The 22326-nt window shown below is 37.1% G+C and overlaps 1 protein-coding gene and 2 non-coding genes across 3 annotated transcripts in view; 1 reads left to right on the top strand and 2 right to left on the bottom strand.

Moving 5' to 3' along the window:
- Positions 1-301: 301 nt before the first annotated feature.
- UBA6 (ubiquitin like modifier activating enzyme 6) overlaps positions 302-22326 on the top strand; it is a 79242-nt gene continuing 57217 nt past the window's right edge. Inside the window, exons 1-7 of the mRNA XM_053582363.1 lie at positions 302-401; positions 2912-2974; positions 13364-13458; positions 13955-13983; positions 17310-17404; positions 17871-17982; positions 21243-21323. Of these exons, the coding sequence (XP_053438338.1) occupies positions 331-401; positions 2912-2974; positions 13364-13458; positions 13955-13983; positions 17310-17404; positions 17871-17982; positions 21243-21323 (546 nt within the window). The 5' untranslated portion in view covers positions 302-330. The remainder of the gene's footprint in view (positions 402-2911; positions 2975-13363; positions 13459-13954; positions 13984-17309; positions 17405-17870; positions 17983-21242; positions 21324-22326) is intronic.
- On the bottom strand, positions 7065-7174 carry LOC128592726 (U6 spliceosomal RNA). The gene has a single exon (XR_008381992.1). It is a non-coding gene; the product is annotated as a U6 spliceosomal RNA (small nuclear RNA).
- On the bottom strand, positions 11946-12049 carry LOC128593494 (small nucleolar RNA U13). The gene has a single exon (XR_008382371.1). It is a non-coding gene; the product is annotated as a small nucleolar RNA U13 (small nucleolar RNA).

Genomic DNA, 22326 nt, shown 5'->3' with positions numbered 1-22326 from the left:
TGGAATCAATGAAAGAGAAAAATGAAAGAACCAGATTGGACGACCCAATGTCATCTATAGCTCTAGAATATTACACGATTCTATTAAATCTGAGAGTGCCCAAGATAGTGCCCGGCACTGTTCCTTAAGCGCAGCAAGGGGAACGTCCGCCGGCAAACCGCGGCCACGCCCAACCGGAAGCTAGGGCGCCGCTAGGGCTGACGGGAAGATGCTGCCCGGCTCTCGCTTCATCAGTTCCGCCCCTCTGGCGACGTCACGCCCGCCCCTTGACCCCTGCGGCCCCGCCCCCTTCTCTGCCTCCCGTGGCCGGCGGCCGCTACTCGGGCGACAATGGCGGCATCTGTGCCGGTGCCCGCCTCTAAGGGGGAAGGGGCGTCCTGCTCTTCCTGGGGGACGGGCAGGTGAGAGGCCGATATGGGCGAGGAAAGGCGACAGGTGGCCGCGGCAGGCTTCGGCATCTGCTTTCCCTGCGGGAAAGTCTACTTCCCGCTCCTGCAGCGACTTTGGGTTCCGGTTGGGGTCCCCGGAGGCGGGCCGCTTACTTCCTGTCGGGGGTGGCTGCGGGAGAGGCACCGGGAGGAGGCCCCGGCACAGCTCTCGCCTCCGGGTCGGAGTCCAGGTTTCTCCTTGACGCCGCTCCGGCCCTGCAGAGTTGGGGCAGATGGGGCTGGGCCTTTGTGGTGTCTGGCTCGCTAATTCACCTTTCGGTGGTCTGGGCTAGAAAAGGAGGAGCTGCTCTGCCCCCTGTCTGGATGCGCAGAGACTGTGCGGTTTTCGGCCGGCTTGCGGCGCCCGCGAACCTGTGGCTTCCACCAGTGTCTGTGGCGCCCGCGGCCCGGCCAGCGCGGCGGAGTTGGCCGCACGGGCACGGGGCTGCACACTGACCCTCTTGTTTTTAAATGTTCTTAAAACATTCCAGTGAGGCAAAACTTTCTGAAAAGTGTCGGTCATTCGTGCAGTGCAGCAGCTGTCTTCTGCTTTGCTTTCATAGTTGCCGTCAGGAGTTTTTGTGATAAGTTATTCGTTTAATTATATAGAAACTGAGACTATATGATGATGCCAGCCACTGTTTGGTAAGATAAATGATAACGTCTTAATTACCTACATTTACAAGCCCTTTGGCTTACTTATCAATGCCAAGCCTAAAAAATTGGCTTCCAAAGCTGAATTTTGCGTTGCCACAAGTTTTCATAATCTTGTGATTGACAGAGCTTCCCAGAATCTGGAACGGTTTGCACCTCTGCTGGGACGATGTTTTCCGCTCTTACAGTGGCAGAGGCCAGAAGCCGCAGGCTGCTTCCCAGTTCAGTATTTACTACAATATCATTTTTTTGTATGTCATGCTGTGAAAAAATTTGGGGGACATTAGTGTAAATAATACATTAATAAGTATACCTTGTTGCACTAGTATGTTTATTTTTTTAAATTCCTAAAATCTAGTCTTTCAACAGATATTTTTATTTGGTTCCTTTATGAGAGGCTCTTGACAAGTACGATGCGGTAGCCAAGAGCTAGATTGTTTGTATTCAGATTTTAGCGTGCCACGTACCTGCTTCTGTGACCTTAGCAAGTTATTTAAGTTAAACTCTCAGCCTCAGGTTTTTCCTCTTGCTTAGAGATGGCAATAGTGCCTGTCTCATAGGGTGTAGTAGCAGGTAGCTGAGTTAGTATATCTAAAGCGCTTAAAACCGTGCATGTCACAGTTTTAGGTATTTGAAATGCAGTAATGAGCTCTTAACAGGCCATACGTTCTGTTGGGAGGTGGAGGGTGGACAGTGAACAGTTAATGATAAGTGATTTGAAGAAATTCGGACAGCAAGTAAATGAGTTAAGCATTGACTTAAGGATAAGAGCCATTTTATTGGTAGCTGATCAGGAATGATCTGTGTAGTATTTGCAAGGCAATATTTTAATAGAGGCTTTAGTGATAAGAAGTCAAACTATTCTGATACCTGAAGGGAGAACACTCCAAGTGGAGGGAATAGGGTAAAAACTCTAAAGTGAGAGCAAGCTTGCTTTCTTGAGGAACATCAAGCAGGACAGTGTGGTTGGAGACAGCAGGAAGGGAGAGTGGTGGGAGCTGAAATTGGAGAGGTAGTTGGGAGACAACACAGAGGCCTTTAAAGCGTGTTAAGATGTTTGAATTTTAAGAGTAGGGTAATTCTAAGTCTAATAATTGCTGACTACATTTTAAGATGTTTAGGCTGTTATGTGAAGAATAAACTAAAGGGGAAGGCAACAGGGGAAATAGGTCTTGAAGTAGTTCAGGTGAAATGTGATGATGGTTTGAGATTGTACTGATGGAAGTAGTGAGGAGTGATAAGGTTTGATATCTCTTTTGAAGGGAAAGTTGACAGGACTCACAGACGGAGAAAGTGAAGGTAAGTTTTAGGTAATTAGATACCTACATTTCAAGCCCAACTGGGAAAGTGGCAGTACCATAAACTGAGCTGGGAGAGACTAAGTGGCAGTAGTCTGTGATGCTATTTAGACACCAGAATAGAGTTATTATTCTGGCAAGTGTGTAGAATCTGGGGACAGAGGAGAGATCAAATATGTAGAAATAAGGTTAGATATCAATACAGAGGGACTGAAGGAGTTTATCTAGGGAGAGTGTATGTAGACTCTTCAGCAACAAAATTGCTGAAATGTGGATCCATCAGAATATATATAGCAATGATAAAACAATACATGAGAATAAAACCATGGGCTCCATAGTCTTCTAGTACGCACAGGACAAGGCAAGCAATCAGATTTAATTTCAACACGTTTTAAAAATCTAAAGTTGAATGAATTTGGTTTGTAAAATCTTTCAGTAACTCATGAATCTGATCCCATGTCATCAAATACTATATTATAGAATGTGAATAATAACCATACTTGCTCTTACAAGTTTTTTCTTTATCCCCAGTACGAATAACAATCTGCCCATCATGTCAGCAGAATCAGTGGAGATTGATGATGCATTATACAGGTAAGAACCTCATGGAAACTAAAACTTATTTCAGCTTATGTAAAAAAAATGCATACATACATTTACGTATACACATCTACATAGATAGCTGTCCAGAGAGTTTCTCTCATGTTAAAAGTAGGGTTTCACAGATTTATTCCCTGTCACACTGTAATCTGAAGGCTCTAATAATATGTAAAGCCCAGTTGCTTTAGATTTAGGTGATAAGGATTTTGCTATCCTACAAAATTTACCTCTTGTTTTTGGACAATAACACACATTTATGTTCTTGATAGTGCAAAAGTCTCATGAAAAACAATCATTTTTACTTCATTTAGTTATCCAGTAGCAGCTAGAGAATATGATTACTTCATTGCAATCTCATTACAACATTGCCTATTTGTAATTTGTAGACAGTGGAGAAATACTGTGTGATTGAAGAGTTGTGATTTGAATGGAATTTAGTGGAACTTTTTAATTACTATTTATGAATCAGAATACTTTTTTCAATAATTAAAGAAAAATTTAAAATACATACATTGCTGTCACTCCTAAGAAAATTTTTTTAATGTTTGGAGTTGTTTATATGGAAGACAGCATAGTCTGAATTTAAAAGTTATTAAATTTCCTCTATATATAACCAGAAAAAATGTATTTTATTTTGGTAGAATTTGAAAAGATAAGCTTACTATTTATTTTTAATTCCTCTTTATGTTTTTCTATGTGGAGTGCAGACTGGATAAGGAGTTCTTTATTAAGAGTTGATGCACATCACCTGATATGTTGGGTCTAATATTTAATCTTCCTTATGTGAAGATAATTTTGCAGGTAGTCTTCTGATTATAAAATATACTTTAGGAGTCATCTTAACTTTGGATTCTTGACCTGTGAATTATATTTTTGTCCTCTTGGTCATGTTCTTGGGATAACAAATGGCAACTCCTTGGGATGTTATGGGCTAATTTTACTCATTATGTAGGTATATTTCTTGTGAAACTTTTTTTATATCCAGCCTTTTAATTCTGATTTAAAAAACATAACTTTCGGCTCAGTGCCTGTAGCTCAGCGGCTAGGTGTTGGCCACATACACCTGGCCTGGTGGGTTTGAACCCAGCCCAGGCCTGCTAAACAACAATGACAACTACAACAGCAACAATAAAATAAGATAGCGTTGGCTCGGTGCCTGTGGCTCAAGTGGCTAAGTTAGCATTAAGCCACATACACCAGAGATGGCGGATTCGAATCCAGCCCCGGCCTGCCAAACAACAATGACAGTGACAGTGACAACCAAAAAAAAAAAATAGCTGGGCTTTGTGGCAGGTACGTGTAGTCCCAGCTACTTGGGAGGCTGAGGCAAGAGAATCGCTTAAGCCCAAGAGTTTGAGGTTGCTGTGAGCTGTGATACCACAGTACTCTACCAAGGGCAACATAATGAGACTCTGTTTAAAAAACAAAACAAAACATAACTTTCAGTAGACCAGTGACTTTTTTCTTTTTTCTTTTTTTTTTTTTTTTGAGATAGTCTCACTTTGTCGCCCTTTGTAGAGTGCTGTGTGTGGGCTCAGGTGATACTCTTGCCTCAGCCTCCCAAATAGCTGGATGACAAGCACCTACCACAATGCCCAGCTATTTTTCAAAACGAGGTCTCTCTGGCTCAAGCTGGTCTCAAACCTGTGAGTTCAAGCAGTCCACCTGCCTCGGCCTCCCAGAGTGCTAGGATTACAGGTGTGAGCCAGTGCGCCGGGCTATATTTTTCATTTTCCATGCTAAGTAAATCCAGGTCCCAAAATTGTCACCCATAAAATTACCATGTATATGGAAAGTTGGAAATTATAGCTAAATGTACTTTTATTTACAAAATATTCATTATAAAATTTTACAAAGAGATGGCCAAATACAGAGAATCTTTTGAAATGGATATTTTGTAAATAAAGGTATCCCATTTTTCCTATGCATGGTGACTTTATGGCGACTTTTGGGACACCCTGTAGACAACACTTTGCTTAACTGAAAGTTATAGCTCTTGTTATTAGAGGTAAGCTGTTTTCTTTTACCTGTCAGAGTATGTTTTGGCATAGTTTTTTGCACTTTGGTTGTATGATTTGTTGAAAACATTTTGTAGCTGTTTACCAATACACTTATGCTTATTTAAATTCTATTTCTTAAGACTGTCATAGTTCATAAATCAAGAAAAAATAATAAATGATCATCCAGGAATTTGTGTGGGTCCTATTAGTGAATCCTACAACAATTACTACTTTTAAGTTTTCTTACTAAAAATCCAAAGAAATTTGTATCAAGGCCAAAATTTGAACGTTTTCACACAAAACTGCTTTTATTTTCTTAGATTTTAAAAATTAATTATAGATTTATTTTTAGCAACTATTTGGAGTTTTTTATTATTTAGTGACAATCTGAAGATCTGGTAGATTTTTTTCTTTTGTAATTTTAAATATGTCTCTTGCTTAATGGAGACTAGTATTAGATTTAGGACTTTGAGCAATGATTTATTTTAGAGACAAAACGTGAAGTGGGGATCCTTAACCTCTTACTGTCTTAGGGAGGTAGATTCAGGAGTAAGCTGGATGAAGTTAAGGTAGTATAAAGTTAGATTCCAGTAAGTTCTTGTTTCTGTCCATTCTTTTTCACACTGGCCTATTTCTAACCATTTTGTCTCTTAATGCAAGTCCAAATGCTATAATTTAAAGAGTCATTTAGAACATGGTCCCCACTGGATGTGGTGGCTCATGCCTGTGGTTCCAGCTACTCAGAAGGCTAAGGCAGGAGGACCTTGTGGCTCTGCAGTTCAGGTTCAGCCTGGGCAATGTAGCAAGACCTTGAGCAATAAGATTGGTCCCCAATTTAAATTTTTAAAAGATTGCTATCATAGTGAAAACACATAGCATGAATTCCATAGTATCAACAAATTTTTAAGTGTATATTAAAGTACAGTTGACACTTAAACATTGCTGAGATTAAAGCACCAGCCTCTATGTAGTCAAAGAGCCAGATATGACTTTTGATTTTCTGAGAACTATACTAATAGCCCACTGTTGACCAGAAACCTTACAATTAACAACTGTCACTTAACAGAAACAATTAACATGTATTTTGCATGTTACTTTTTTTGTTTACTGTATAACAAAGTAACAATAAAGCTAGAAAAAAAGGAAATACTAAAATCATTAGGAAGAAAAAGTACTTACTATTGATTAAGTAGAAGAGGATCTTGCAAAGTTCACATCCTCATTATCTTCATATTGAGAGGCAGGCACGTTCTGTGTAACTTCATGGAATACATCATAACTTTTGATTTGCTTTTCCATTTCTGTAAAAATTTATACTATGATACCAGTTCACCTTTGTCCATTTGTGTTAGTTCCAGTGCCCCTATCATAAAAGTGTCCACGTCCTAAAAGAAGTCAGGATCAGTCTAGTACAATCAGGACCCTTCTGCCCATTGTGTAATGGCAGTTTGTTTTCTGGTGCTGATGTGGAAGCACTCATTTGTACCAGGTGACCATCCAGCCATCCTCTGTTAATTACTTTGGTGTGGTGTCTCTTAGCTCTTGAATTTCTCCAAGGTTAGTAACTCGAAACCCTTCACCCCTACCTTTTTTGCCATATCCATAATCTCTTTCATAATTTACTTGATTGGCTCTGTCATAGGTCCTGGGAAATCATGTACAACATCTGAACACAGTTTTCTTCAGCAGGAATTGTTTTGGGCTTGATGGTTTTCACCGCTTTTCCTGTAACCCTGACAGCATCTTCAGTGACCCTTCCAGCCCTTTAGGTGTTCTCTCTATTGGGGGTCTCTTCATAGCACTGACCATCCTTTCTGTAGAGGACCATGTATAATGAGACTTATAGGTCCTAATGACGCCCTGATCTAGATGCTGAATTAGAGCCCTTGTGCTTGGAGGAAGTAGACCACTTTGATACCTTTAGTGTTGAACTCATGGGGTTCTGAGTGTGCACAGGCTTTGTCCCCTGCCAAAAGAACTTTAAAAAGCAGCCTTTTACTTGGAAGATACTTTCTGAGTTCTGGGAAAAAAACATTGATGAAACCAATCCAGAAAAAGGGTTTCCATTGTCCAGGCCTTCTTTTACAGCCAAAGACAACTTCATGAATCTGTGTGTCATCCTTTCACGGAGGCCGTGCTAATCTTCTCTGTATTGAAATTGGAATTTGAGTATATGTGTTGCTGAAGTGAATGCCACAGTCAAAGACAGCTTGCCAGGATTTAAGGTGTGGGGTTAGCAGCTATGTAGGTGAGGACAGTCCTGATCCCAAACCTGACTGCGTTTGCACAGAACAGTAACATTACCTATTCTCTTCTTTCCTGCCTTAAATCCTTGCAGTTGCTTCTCTTCATTACTAATAAATGTCCTTTCTTGGCATTTTTTTTTTTCCAGAACATGGCATTTTCATCTGCCTTAAAAAAACCTATTTAGACAAATACCCTTTCTCTTCAATGATTTTGTTAATATTGTCTAGAAACTCGTTGCTGTCTCTTTGTCAGCAGAAGCTGCTACTCCTGTTATCTTGTTTTTTAAGCCAGATTTCTTTCTGAAAGTATCAAGCTATCTTTTGCTGGCTTTGGATCCTTCACCATCCTTTAAGTTGTCATGTAATGCCTTTGCTTTCTCTTGAATCCTGTTAGAGTCGATAAGTATGCCTTTCTTATAGCAATCCTGCACCACCCGCATGAATGCTATATTTTTAACATGGAATAAAAAGGTCTTTCACAGAAGTGCAGGGTTTTCTTACTGGCTGACATAGCTGCAACTATGGCTTCATGAATTTCTTTTTCTCTACAATGGTTCTTACGCTGGATCCATTTATTTTGAAATGGCTGCTAACCACAGCATAAACCTAATTCTGCATTTGAAGTAATTCAGCTTTTCCTTGCAGTGTTGTTAACTTTTACCCGTTTCTTTGGAGCACTCCCAGTATCACTGATGGCACTGGGTGTGGATTCTGTGATGTTACTCAAGGTTGCACTGAACACCTGAAAAATAGGCAAGAGCCTCAAGAGATCACTTTTTACCGTGATACCCTGTTTCCCCAAAAATAAGACCTACTTACAGGAAAGATAAAACGTCCCCTGAAAATAAGAACTAGCACATCTTTGGGAGCACACCTTAAAATAAGACAGTGTAAGGGGAAACGGGGTACTTTTTTCTGGAAGGACTGACAGCTTGTGCACAGGTGATTGATGTCTTGTAGTGTTTTAAGCTAAGCACTGTTACCACCTGCAACACTGGAGCTCACCACAACAGCCACAGGAGGGAGCTGTGAGATGCTGTGGTGTTTTCTATAGTGAACTATTTGCAGTGAGGCTTTTTTTTTTTTTTTTTTTTTTTTGCATTAAGGCTTTAATGTTGCAGCCTTATGTCTGTACATTTCCCTCAGCTGCAGATGGTGCTGTGAACAGTATGTGTTTGTGTGCATATGTTTTCATAAATTTTAACTTCATAACTTGTATGTATTTTATGGTAGGGAATTATGAAGTAGATCACTATCTACAAATATGTTAGACATTTATAACATGCCTAGCTTTTAATTACTTTTTCAATATTTTTAGGCTGCACAGTTTGAGTTTTTCAAATTGTCACAAATCTCCAGGCACTTTTCTGTATATTTATTGGAAAAAGCCCATGTATAAGTAGATCTGTGCAGTTCCAAGCTGTGTAGTTCAAGGTCACATGTGCTGTTAACTCTGTGCACATTTTTATACAGCAGATCTCTAGAATTTTATCATCTTGGGTGACCAAAAACTTTGTGCCCAGAGTATAGCAACTCTGTTTCCCTTCCTCCCCTGCTCCTAACAACCGCCATTCTAGTTTCTGCTTATGGAAGTTTGGTACTTTGGTTATTAACAACTCACATAAGTGAAATCACGTGGTATTTGCCCTTCTGAGACTGGTATATTTTACTTAACACAGTATCTTCAAGGGTCGTCTGTGTCGTACAATATGACAGGAGTTTCTTCCTTTTTAAACACTGAATGATGTCTACTGTACATATGTACCACATTTTCTTTATTTACTTGTCAGTGGACATTTAGATCATTTCCACCTCTTGGCTATGATGAATAATGCTGCAGTCAATGTGGAGTACAAATACTTCTTCAAGATCTTGATTCCAGTTCTTTTGGATAAATACCCAGAAATGGAATTGCTGGATTATATGGCAACAAATTAATATGGCTTCAATTTTTTGAGGAGCCTACTCTTTTCAATAGCAGCTATACCATTTTACATTCCCGCCAACAGTGCACAAGGGTTCCAGTTTCTGCACCTCTTTGCCAACACTTTTTTTTTTTTTTTTTGATAATGGCCATCCCCATAGGTTTTATATCTTATTGTGGTTTTGCTTTACATTTCTCTGAAGATTGGTGATGTTGAGTACTTTTTCATATATGTGGTTGCTTTTGTAAGAAACCCACTCCAGCAATAGTGACATCCAGTCAGGAGCGCAGGGCCTCCTAACGGAAACACCTCCTAATAGTTGCCACCTGCCAGCACGATTGCATTGGGTTTTAAGTTTCTAACACAGGAACTTTGGGTTTACATTCAAACTATGGCACTGTGGTTCACTTACTTTAGTTTTATTAGTTTATCTGTTTGCTCTTAGGATTTATAACTGTGTTTATGTCAGGGTTATTCATTGTTTGCCTAAGTAATCTTAAAAATCATGAGGACAAGACCAAGACAAAACCATTTTGAACACAGAAAGAGTTCAAATCCTCCACTTAGTAGAGCTTAGCAGTGTTTTTCTGTTTTTGTGTGCCAATTTGTTCCTTTCACTAAATTGTCACCATGTATCTGTGATGTGCAAGGCACCATTAGTTCCTGCAGATACATAAGGCAAAAGTCCCCCTAAGGAATTTGTGATCACCTAGGAGAAATAGATAATGAAAGCACACTGTGATAAGTATAAAATAGATCGTCTGTTAGGGATGTACGTAAAAGATGGTCCAACACTGTTTTGAGAAAGGATAGGGGAATCAGGAGAAGCATCAAAGGGGAAACTAATGGGCTTTAAAGGATGAGTAGGAGCTATTCAGACATAGAATATCAGGGGAGAAGAACATTCCAGGTGAAAGTCTTAACGGCCAAACAGATTGTACCACATGTGGGCAACCAAATACCTTTAGTACACTTGGAATTTGGAGTAAGATGAGGCTGCAGAGCTAAACAGGAACTACACAGATGGCCTTGTGACCAACAGTAAAGAGTCGTTAGACTGTCTTGTAAGGAAAATAGGAAACCACTGGGGTTTTTAAAGCAGAATGATTTGACCAGATTTATACTTCAGAACATTCCTGTTTCTTAGTAGGAAGTTAATAGGTAACATATAAAACTGAAAAAGAGCAATAAGTAAAAGTACAAACCTGCTGTTTATAAATAAGAGGTAAATATTAGAAGAAATGACAAAAAGACTTGAGACTGGTTATCCTTGGGGAATGGGAATCAGTGTAGGAAAGAGTCAGGTTGTGGAACTAATTGTTTTCTCTCTTTTTCTCCCCTTTCTCATAAACCTTGTGGAATGATTTGACTGCCTTAACATGTATGCATTGTAACATAATGATTATGGGCACGGGTGCAAAGCAGACTACCTGGGTTGAATTTTACCTCCAATGCTTGTAAATCACTTAATTTCTATATGTTCACATTTTTTGATCTGTAAAACTGAAAGTGATATTAGAAATTATCCCATAGGATTTTTGTGAAGATTAACTAAGTTAATACAAGTAAAACACTTAAAATAACATGTGCATGTTTGTAGTACAGACTCACTATTATTGTTGCATGCCAGGTACTCTTCAGGTACTAGGACACAGAGGAGTAACAGATTCACATTTGAGAGCATTGTGTCTTTAACAACTGTAGAGCATACATTTTTTTTCAGGAACACATGGAATGTTTGTAAAATTGACCAAAGAAATTCTCAAATATTGAGGGGTGAAATCATACATATTGTGATATCTATATAGATTGCACTTAAGCTACAAATCAACACAAAAGGTCACTAAAAGTTTCCCATAAAATTAACAGTTTAAATATACTTTGGGGCTTGGCGCCTGTAGCTCAGTGGATAGGGCACCAGCCACATACACCAGAGCTGGTGGGTTAGAATCCAGCCTGGGCCTACCAAACAACAATGACAACTACAATCATAAAACAGCCATGTGTTGTGGTGGGTGCCTGTAGCCCCAGCTACTTGGGAGGCTGAGGCAAGAGAATCGCTTAAGCCCAAGAGTTTTAGGTTGCTGTGAGCTGTGATGCCACAGCATTCTACCTAGGGCGACAAAGTGAGACTCTCAAAAATAAATAAATAAATAAATAATAAAAATATACTTCGGATTGAAACAAGTCAAAAAAGAATGATAATTCAAATCAGAAAATAAAGTACTCATCAAATTGTAAGATGCTCTTAACAGTAACATTATTTACATGAATATTTTAGAAAAAATCTGAAAATGAATTATTTCAGATAACTGGCAAAAAATAAAATTGAAGAGTGGATTTATTAACATACAAAATATTCCAAAATCCAAATTCACTGTTGCCTTCCAAGGACTAACACCTTAAGCAGGGCCTTCTAAAGATCAGGCCTATATAGCAAGAATGTGAGGCAACAGAGACTTTTATATGCTGCCAGAAGAGAAAATTGGTACGTTTACTTTGGAAAAGAGTTTGGCATTATTTAATAAAGTTGAAGATATACATGCTCTTTAATCCTGCAATTCCCCTCCTGAGAATATGCATTAGAGAAACAGCTGCAGATGTGCACCTGGAGACATTTACAAGAATGACCAGAGCCCTATTATTGGTAACTGTCCCAAATCGCAGAATAACTAAATAATGGCATATTATTATAATAGAATATTACGATGTAGTAGAATAGCAGTATAAATGAAAATTAACAATAAGCTGCATGGACCATTACAAATAAATCTTTTTTAAAAAGCTTTTCTCACATGAAACAGGTATTGTGTCCATGTCATAACAAGATTTGAGGAAGGGAAGTCTTACACATAAGTGTGAAAACCCAGTCATCATATTTATGAACTATAAAGTGATCTGAATAAATCTTAAATATAATTTTATTCAAAAGAATTAAGACAGAACACATTCAGAGTGATCCCATCCATATAAAGTTTAGAAATAGGCCAAACTTCAGTGTGTAGTTTAGGAGTACACAGGGGTGATAAGACCATAGAAGACACTGTCTCTTATATAACACAGCAGGTGTTCAATAAATACTGGGTGAGTAGATGGACAATTCTTACTTTCTAAAACAGGTTTCTTGAATATCAATTTTAAAAGAAAAACTTTAGTTTTATTATATATATGTCTTTGGTTTTATTTTTTAGGTAACAAGGAAGGAAATAAGAGATGGCTTTTAAATAGTATATTCATCTGACTACATAAGAAACTCCTTTTTAGGGTGGTGCCTGTGGCTCAAGGAGTAGGGCGCCGGTCCCATATGCCGGAGGTTGTGGGTTCAAACCCAGCACCAGCCAAAAACCAAAAAAAAAAAAAAAAAAAAATTATATCAAGAAACTCCTTTTTAGGCTTTTATATTGAATATGAAAGCTGAAATAATGGAAACTAAACAAAGATTTATTAAATAAACGTGTTAATTCTGAAAGTAAATATTTGTAACCCAAGGTATTCTGAAATTATTTATTTGTACTGAACTAATCTTTCAAAGGATTCTCATTAGAATTCATTGGAATTTATATTATCTTCAAGGACAGCATCAGGTTTCCCATTAGTCTTTCTGATGAATTCTTGCTGTTGACTTTAATAATATATCTGACTTTGATATTGCCAGTGTATATTTTTTTCAAAGTCTCACTTTGATTACTTCCTTGTGGCTATTAGGGTACATAACTTAATAGGGTTCTTTGTATATTTTACCAGCATTTACACTTAATATAATATTCAGAAACTGCTTAATTTTAACTTATCTGAATTCTAAGAAGAGAACTTCTTTTTGCTTCAGAAATTCTGTTCATAGTGAAAGTTGTGAAGTGGAGATGGCTTCTCTGGCAGTAAAGGAGAGGAGCAGGCAGGCACTGAGTGTCGGTTCTGGAGTGCCCAACAACACATTCCCCACCTCACCCCCCCTTAATCTCATACGATGGCTCCTACTCAATTCCATCTGCCTGTTGCCTGTGAGAATGTGCATCATGGTGCCAAACCATGTAATTTTTCAAAATACATCATGTATTTGGCGATTAATTCTGAAATGTTTAAACATTGTACAAATCATTCATAACAATTTTGTGGGCAATATCTAGTTCTTAGGCCATTAATTTGCAAACAACTTTAAGGAATACATAATTTTGATGAAATCATTTTTTATTTTTCATTGTGTTTTACATACAGTCGACAGAGGTACGTCCTTGGAGACACAGCAATGCAGAAGATGGCCAAGTCCCATGTTTTCTTAAGTGGTATGGGTGGTCTTGGTTTGGAAATTGGTAAGCAGTATTTGCATTCATAATTTTGTGTGACGCTTTTGAGCAACATAAGATAATTAAAGAATTTAACTCTTCCCCTTGTATTTCCTATAAAGGAAATTCGGTCCAGAACCTTGATCAAGTTCAGTTTTCATTGTTTTGGCAAGACTGTTTCTTGATATTGTTATATTCTTTCGCAAAGAACTAATAATTACTCTCATTGCTTCTCTTTTTGTGATATTAATAGCTATTAATGATCATTCTCTTTGTCCATTAATTCATTATGTTAGTATACATACACTGCGTTCATAAAAACGTGTCTAGAACAACACACTAACTTTTTAGGAGTGGTTGTCTCAGAGTAGTATGACTATGCAAAATTTTATTTTTTCCTTTTACTACAAAACTTGCACTTTTTGAGTAGTAAAAATGTTAAAATCTAGTCAGATGAAAAACTCCATGAAGACATCTAGTATGCATTCCTAATATTAAGCTATTCCTTTTTCATTTTTTATAGCAAAGAATCTTGTTCTTGCAGGAATTAAGGTGAGTAAATACCCTTAAGAAAAACATTTTGTTACAAGCTTCCCACCCCATTTGTAGTGGTAATATTGTTTACACTTTGGCTTAATTATTGTGTCTTCATTTAATAGCAGAATTGTTTTACAGGGTGTCCCAAAAGTCCCTATACATAGAAAATTAACAAACTCGTATTTTATATTTATATATTAACACATAGAGAAATATTTTGTAAAGACTTTGTAAAATTTTGTAATGAATATTTCATAAATAAAGGGACATTTAGCTATAATATTCTAGTTTCCTGAAGTACATATGTATGACGACCTTTGGCACACCCTTTTTTAATTAAAGTATTCCTATACTTTAATTACCATTACCATGGAAAAGTAAAATATTACTTTTCACTTCCATTACCATGGACATTTTTAAGATACACAAAAGTAGAAAGAATATTTTAACAAAACCCCATGTACTCACACAGCTTCAATGGACACATTTCTTTCCTCCATCTTCTTTCCATTCCCTACTGCCTTCAACTGCCGAATTATTTTTATGTAAATTTCAAATATTGTATTATTATCCTTAAATATTTTAGTATTATCTTTAAAAAATAGGAGTGCCTTTGAAAACATAATCACAACACCATTGTCACTAAGAAGTAACAAGTCATTACTCTATCATTGTATTGTTATATTTACTTAATAACTGTAAAACAATTTACCCCAGCATTTAGTTAGCTTACATACCATTTATTAGCTCACAGTTTGTGTGTGTCAGGATTCAGGCGTGACTTAGCTGTCTCTTATTTGAGGGTCTCTTTTGGGGCTGCAGTCCAGGTATTAGCAGGGCCTGGCGTCGTGAGGCTGGACTGGGAATGGTCTATGTAGGAGGCTTGCTGGGGTATTGGGCTGAGGACCTCCATTCCCTGCTGGCTCTTGACCAGAGTCACCCAATCAATTCCTTGCTATGTGGCCCTTTCTGTAGGGCACCTCCTATGGCCCCTTGCTTCAATAGTGTGAGCAAGCGAGGAGAGAGGGAGTGCACTAACAAGACAGGCCACCGCCTCTTATGCAAACTCACCTCAGAAGCAGTCCTGCCCATACTCAAGGGGAGGGACTGCACAGAGGCCTGACTACCATAATCACCAAGTTTGAACTCAAATAGAATTCAAATTTTCCCAGTTGTCTTAAGGAATTTTTTTAAAGCTTGTTTTGTTCTAAGTCCAGGTAAAATCCATATACTGAACTATCGTGTTTTTTTTTTTTTTCTTTTAATCTATACATTTCCTTCCCTGTTTTTGTTTTTTTGTTGGTTGCAGTTTTTTTGTTAAAGAAATCAGTCAGTCCTCTCATATACCTCTACGCCTGTATTTCCTGTCAACTGACAGTTATAGGCACAGAGTCAATTCAGATTTGTCAGTCTTTTGTCAGGACTGCTTTCATAGCTGATACTGTTTTCCCATCTAAACAGTGTAAACAATAATATTCTGTTGTCCCTCTTTTTGTGATTACTGTTGGTGGTGACTGCCTAGATTGATTATTTCATTAGGGGCTGCAGTGATAATTTTGCCATTCTTTATTAGTTGGAATAATATTTTGTAAAGAAAATATTCCATCTATCACTTCACAAAAGTATAGATTGTATATGTATAAAATTGCAGGATAATTAATTTTCCCCCTTTATTCACCAGTTTTTAAAATTAGTGGTTTCTTAGCATTCCATAGTAATGACTAGTGAACTTGTATGTATATGTACATTATGATAAACACATGAATTTAAACATACTTGTTTTGTTCTGATTCATTAAGGTTTTCATCTTAACTGGGGCTCAGATTTTTCTATCATTGGTTATTAGAGTCTTTTTCAAATTTTTGAGTCCTTTTGACAAAAGCTCAGTAGTGTTTGTCACTGTTTTTAAAGCCTTGTTGGTGGAAAAAGCTAGAACATTTATAATGAGTAAACACTGAAATTTCTGATTGTCAAGTTTAGGATTATAAAGTATTATTGAAGTTTCTAATTCACATCTTAGATTACGGGATATTTACTTGTTTGATTTTATATTTGTATCTTTTTCTATTACCGCAAGTGTCTTGGTTCCTAATGATATTAATTACTTACTTGCTTTATTCTATATTTATTTTACCTGTATGACAGCTTTAGAATACCAATTTCAATATTATTAATGTTACTGAAAAGAATTTAAAACTTTTTCATCTTTTTTTTTTAATTCTATCTAGATTTGGCAGACTAACTGCTTTTTTTTTAAATTACTTAAATAAAAAGGCAAGTCTAGCTTCTCACTACTCTGCTCCCTCCTTTACTTATTAAATTTTAAAAAATTTTTTTTAAATTCGCTTTTTTCTTCATTTGTTTTTAAATATAAGCAAGTACACCTGCTGACGCAACTGTTTTGTATGTGTCTGTATTTCCTCTCGCCTTTGTTCAAGTGCTTTACTTTTCTCCACCTTGCTTTTTATCACTTCAGAGCTTATCCTAGAGATTACTCCATAGTGATAAATAAGTATTTCATTATTTTTTAATTGTATGATTATACATTTTGTAGTTGTATTTTATTAGCCCTCATTCCCCTTTTGTAGATTATTTTGATTGCTTCATCTTTTGCTATTATAAATAGTGCTGCATTTAATACCCATATGTCTTTATGTTATTTTTCTCAGCATGTCTTTGGGGTAGATTCCTAAAAGTAGGATTGCCCTGTCAAAGGATAATGCGTGTGTTTTTGTGCCAGAGTTGCAAATTCATTTCCACTGAGGTTGAACCATTTCACATCAGTAATACATGGAAGTGGCTGATTCCTCTCACCCTCACCAAGAGAGCATGTTGTCAGGCTTGGGGATTTATGCCAGGCTAGCAACTGAGAACAGATGATTCATTTCTGAGCAAGATTGAGTATCTTTAAATATTTTTAAGGGCCATGTGCATTTCTTTTTCATTATACATCTTATTCAAAATATCTTACCCCTTCCTCTATAAGGCCTATTATGGCCCATGATGAAAGCTAGAAAACTTTTTTTCTAGTTTGTCAATTGTCTTTCTTACTTGAAGGAAGATGGACTGTTGTGAAGTGTGTGTTTATGAGAATTTTCTGGATTTTTATATGTTGATTCTCTTAATGTTAAAAATAATTTTTTCATCAGCGTATTGAGGTTTTTAGATGTATGTGGTTATACCAGTTCTAGTTTTATGTCCTTTCTAATTTTACTGCCTCTAGTTGCTTTACATTGTCTAATTGCACAGAATGGTATTTCCAATATAGTATAAATAATATCAGAGATAGCACTCTTGTCTTACTCCTGACTTCAACCAATAACTTTCCTTTTTTTTTAAAGGCACTTACAATTCATGATACAGAAAAATGCCAAGCATGGGATTTAGGAACCAACTTCTTTCTTTGTGAAGATGATGTTGTTAATAAGAGAAACAGGTGAAGATATTTTGATGTATTAAGAGATTTTTTTACTGTTCTCCCTCAATTATTTAGAATATTTTCTGAATTTAGAATGCTAGTGTTTAACTCATCATAAATTCACACTACCACAAGTTGTTATATGCTTATTAATTATTTTTACTTATGAAATATTTGACACATTCACCCTGCTATGTAGAAATGAATTTCTTTGAACATATTAAAGAAGTTCTTTTGGATTTCTGAATTATTAAACTTAAGGAGCTTGGAGCTATTAGATCGTATAGATCACTGTGGAATGTAATAGTACATCTCAAGATCATATAATTATCTGTAAAGATAAAGAAGTCTTGGTTTTTCTGCAGTTTAAGTTTCTGTTGAAATTTTGTAACATGCCAGGTTCTTCTGATATCAATAAAGTGTCCAACTGCAGGAGATTGAATGTACTGAACAAAAGAATAGTGGAGGTTGTTTATTTTTTTAGGGCTGAAGCTGTACTCCAACACATTGCAGAACTAAATCCATATGTTCATGTGACGTCATCTCCTGTTCCTTTCAATGAGGCCACAGATCTTTCCTTCTTAGATAAATACCAGGTTAGTGCTCCATTTTGTATTGTTGACAGATTCCAAGGCAAATAGTTAAGTATTGATATGATGTAATTAATCTTTTGAGGAACACAACAAAAAATTTCAAGTTACAAGAATTTTATTAGAATAATACCGTTCAAATTCTCCTAGGAACTATTAATAAACCAGTTATATCAATTGACCATTTTCTCAGTAATATGTATAAAAAACTACCCAAAACTCTGGTTTAGAGCAGGTGTCCTCAAACTGCGGCCCGCGGGCCACATGAAGCGGTGTGAATTGTATTTGTTCCCGTTTTGTTTTTTACTTCAAAATAAGATATGTGCAGTGTGCATAGGAATTTGTTCATAGTTTTTTTGTTTAAACTATAGTCCAGCCCTCCAATGGTCTGAGAGACAGTGAATTGGCCCCCTGTTTGGAAAGTTTGAGGACACCTGGTTTAGAGCAATGTGCACTTATTTCTTTCTTATGCATCTGCATGTCATTTGGAGTTCCTAGACTGAAACTCAGATTCAACTTTGAAGTCTGGAATTTGCTCCTGTGACCAGGCTGGCCAGCTCATGTTTTCATGTCAGTAGGAGAAGCACAGAAGGACAAGTCTAACCACTCAAGCACATTTCCAACTTCTGTGTTACTTCCCTTAACATACCATTGGCCAAAACAAGTTACATTGTCAAGTTTAAAGTGACCGAGTGGAAAAGTACATTTGGCTCTTCCTAAAGCTGTGGGCAAATAATATACTTACAAGGAAGTAAAATATATGCATCAGTATTATAGGTAATAATAGTTCCTTAAATAATAACAAAATTTTCTAACACCTTCAGTGTTCTAAAGTGACTAGGTTGGCACCCAGTTTTATTTTCTGTGATAAAATTATGCTGTCACCCGTTTAAAAATTGGTGTATACTTCTATTCTGGACTAGATGACTTCAGATCCATTCTGCTACAAGCACTTAAAATTGCTAAACCTACTTCCTTCTAAGTGACTGTCTGAACAAATAATGGGAGTACTCAGGAGCAGGTAGCTGAAAGACAGCTCTGTCCCTGTCTCTGATCTCTCAAGGACAGGGCTTGCTTGTCATAGTATCTAAGGTTCTTGGAAATAAATGGTCACACAGAAACAGAAGGTGATGCAGACTTGGGACTTCATGAGCTAGAGAATTATAAAGCTGGAACCTCAGAGAGCTGTATTTACTATCAATGAAAGGGAGGACGAGAATAATCTGCCATTAAAATAAGAAGCTTGTCTGTTTTCTCTTGTGCTGTGGATGAAGAATAAAGGTCTCTGGAAATTCGTTACCATAATCCTCCCCTCACACAGGTTTGGAGATCAACTTTACAATCCTTTGTGGTCTGGAAATTCTCAAGCTGAGAACTTAACATAAAAAGTGGTACTATAATAGCCAAACCCTAGACTGCTAGACAGAAAAAAATAACAACTTTAGAGAAGTATACCCTCAAGTAGACCACAGTGTATTCTAATATATAAAGTTCCTTTGCGTTCACAAGCCAAAATAATAGGAAAAAGCCATTCAACATGATTAAGCATCAATGGATAAAATAAAACCTCTAAGAACTTCAGGAAATAGAATTATTGGATAGAGCCTATAAAATACAGATACTCAAAATGACTAAATCTTAAGGGATTAAACGTAAAATAAGACATTATTTTAAAAAAGACTAGGTATATGTGATAAAACTAGGTAGAACTTTTGGAAATGAAAATAAAGTTGTAAAATTCAGTACACAGATTAAAAATAACATTTGTGAATTGAAAGATCCAAGGAAATTAGTGAGACTATAACATATAGAAATAAGAGAAAATATGAATGAGAGATTAAAAGAAATGAGAACTTGAATGGAAAATCCTGTTTATGAGGTTGTATTTCGAGAGCATTAGGAAAAGGCAGAATTCAAAGAAATGGCGGAGACTTTTCTAGCATTAATAAAATACAAATCACGTTCAAGGCCAGGCTCAGTGGCTCACACCTGTAATCCTAGCACTCTGGGTGGCTGAGGCGGGTGGATTGCCTGAGCTCATGAGTTTGAGACCAGCCTGAGCAAGAGCAAGACCTTGTCTTTAAAAATAACCAGGTGTTGCGGCGGATACCTATAGTCCCAGCTACTCAGGAGGCTGAGGCAAGAGAATCGCTTGAGCCCAAGAGTTTGAGGTTGGTATGAGCTATGACCCCTCAGCACTCTACTGAGGGTGACAGAGTAAAACTCTGTCTCAAAAAAAAAAAAAAAAAAAAAAAATCATATTCATTGTATGTTGGGCCTAGTGTTTGATTTTATATTTGCAAACTATTAAGTTAGCCTGTTTCCGTTTCACTTACATAGAATAGATGGGGTTCCTAAGTGAAAGATTAAGGACTTCTTTACTCAGTACATCACACAAACACGGGTGTGACGTTTCATCGCCCACCTCTTCCAGCCTCCCTGGCTCCTGCTCGTGCACTGTGGGTTCCGAGTCATCTGCATGTGTCATGGTTGCTTCCCGGAACACTGAGCTAAAGGAACTTGCTGCTTTGTATTAAGCAGTGAAGAAGCCTTTGCTCTGTCCCTGAGGAAGTGTTGCCTCATCCCACAAGTTTTTTACCACAAACGTAGCCCTGAGAAATGGTCATGAAAGAGTGTTTGGAGCCTTTATTCACACCCTGCCCAGGTGAAAAGTGTGTGAAGTAAAAGCCCCAGGAGGAACATCTCCATATAGGAAGGCGTCACAGTCAAATAAAGTTAAATACACCTGTTCTTGTACCTAATGTATCTCTTAAAAATGTAATTGTCACCCTTTTAAGCTAGCATGAAAATAGTATTCTGGTGGCTAGGTTAGTTTTTCCATGGCAGTATCAGATAAAACAAATCTACCATTTGGTGGCTATAAATTTTATATAGGACAGTGGTTCTCAACCTTCCTAATGCTGTGAACCTTTTATACAGTTCCTGTGAGTCGCAACCCACAGGTTGAGAACCACTGATGTAGGATATTTGGGTTTGCTTCTGATTGTGAAGCCTTTGACAGTTACTGAATTTAATGTGGGTGGGTTTTCCTCTGTATATGATGCTTTTACTTTGCTGTTCTATGTTTTTGAAGGTATTAACCTTAGAATCGAATGTAATAGGGTAGTAATTTTTTTTGCTAGGATAAAGTATATCCTTATAGTGCAAACTGGCATGCTTTCTACTATATATTTGTATTTTTAGTGTGTATGTATATTAAGTATACACTTTCTGGTCTTTAATTTCTTGTTCTGTATTCTCAACAGTGTGTAGTGTTGACTGAGGTCAAACTTTCATTGCAGAAGAAGGTCAACGACTTCTGCCGTTCTCGGTGTCCTCCAATTAAGGTAACAGTGTCAACTAACAGTGACACCAGTGAGCCAAAGGGAAAGCACTCCCTCTGTCAGAATCTGTGTCTTTTCTGTGGGTTAAAAATAAGGAACTTTTTTTACACGAGGACAATCACAGTAAGATTTTTCTCTTGAATTTTGGTATCATATTCATTTCCTATTTTTAAAACTAAGTTCCAAGTTTGCTTTATAGACAGATTACCTCTTAAACATGATATGATAGTGGTTTTCAAGATATTCATTGGTTCATTTGTGAATATTCATTGATTATCTATGTATCAAATTCTAGGCACTAAGAATACATTAGTCAACAAGACAATTTTTTTTTTTAAATTTCGGTTAGATAAAGTCCAAGTTGTCTTTGAGCCCTATTCCCGGGAGGTGTACTATATACCCCTACATTGTACCTGTTAGGTGGGGGCTTCCTAAGACCTCTCCCCACTTCCCTACCCCCCTTCTTGAATCTGTTTTCTTTTCTCTCTTATGTGAGCCTGTAATTGTTATCTACTAGTTTCAAATTAGTACTGAGTCCCAGACAAATGTTCTTATTCATGAAAATTACCTTCTACGGAAGATATACAATTTAAAATGTACATGATATGTTTTCAAGTACTTTGAGGTCCTGTGAAGAAAAAAACTCTTTAGAAAGAATGGAGAACAGTATGTGCATGATGTTGGGAGAGGAGCCAGTGCTTGTCTTTCCAAATTAGAAGGTCAGGGAGGTCCTCTCTGTAAAGCAGCTGTTTGCAAAGAGTGCTCCGAGGACCCTGAGGATCCCTGGGACCTTTCAGAGATCTGCATGGTCAAACTGTTTTCATGTTGCTCACATGGTATTAGTTATTTGCCTTTTTCACTCTAATTATTTTACTGGGTACAATGAAATTTTGTAGTTTATGAGGTATGGTGATGTCATTGCTCCAACAGCTAATGGAATATATGTTTGAATATTCTTGTTTAGAAATATTCTAAATTTTTCTTAGTTTTAATTTTTAACACAAAA

This window comes from Nycticebus coucang, chromosome 1, assembly GCF_027406575.1.
Source record: "Nycticebus coucang isolate mNycCou1 chromosome 1, mNycCou1.pri, whole genome shotgun sequence".
Classification (NCBI taxonomy): domain Eukaryota; kingdom Metazoa; phylum Chordata; class Mammalia; order Primates; family Lorisidae; genus Nycticebus; species Nycticebus coucang.
This window is presented reverse-complemented; position numbering and strand designations above follow the sequence as displayed.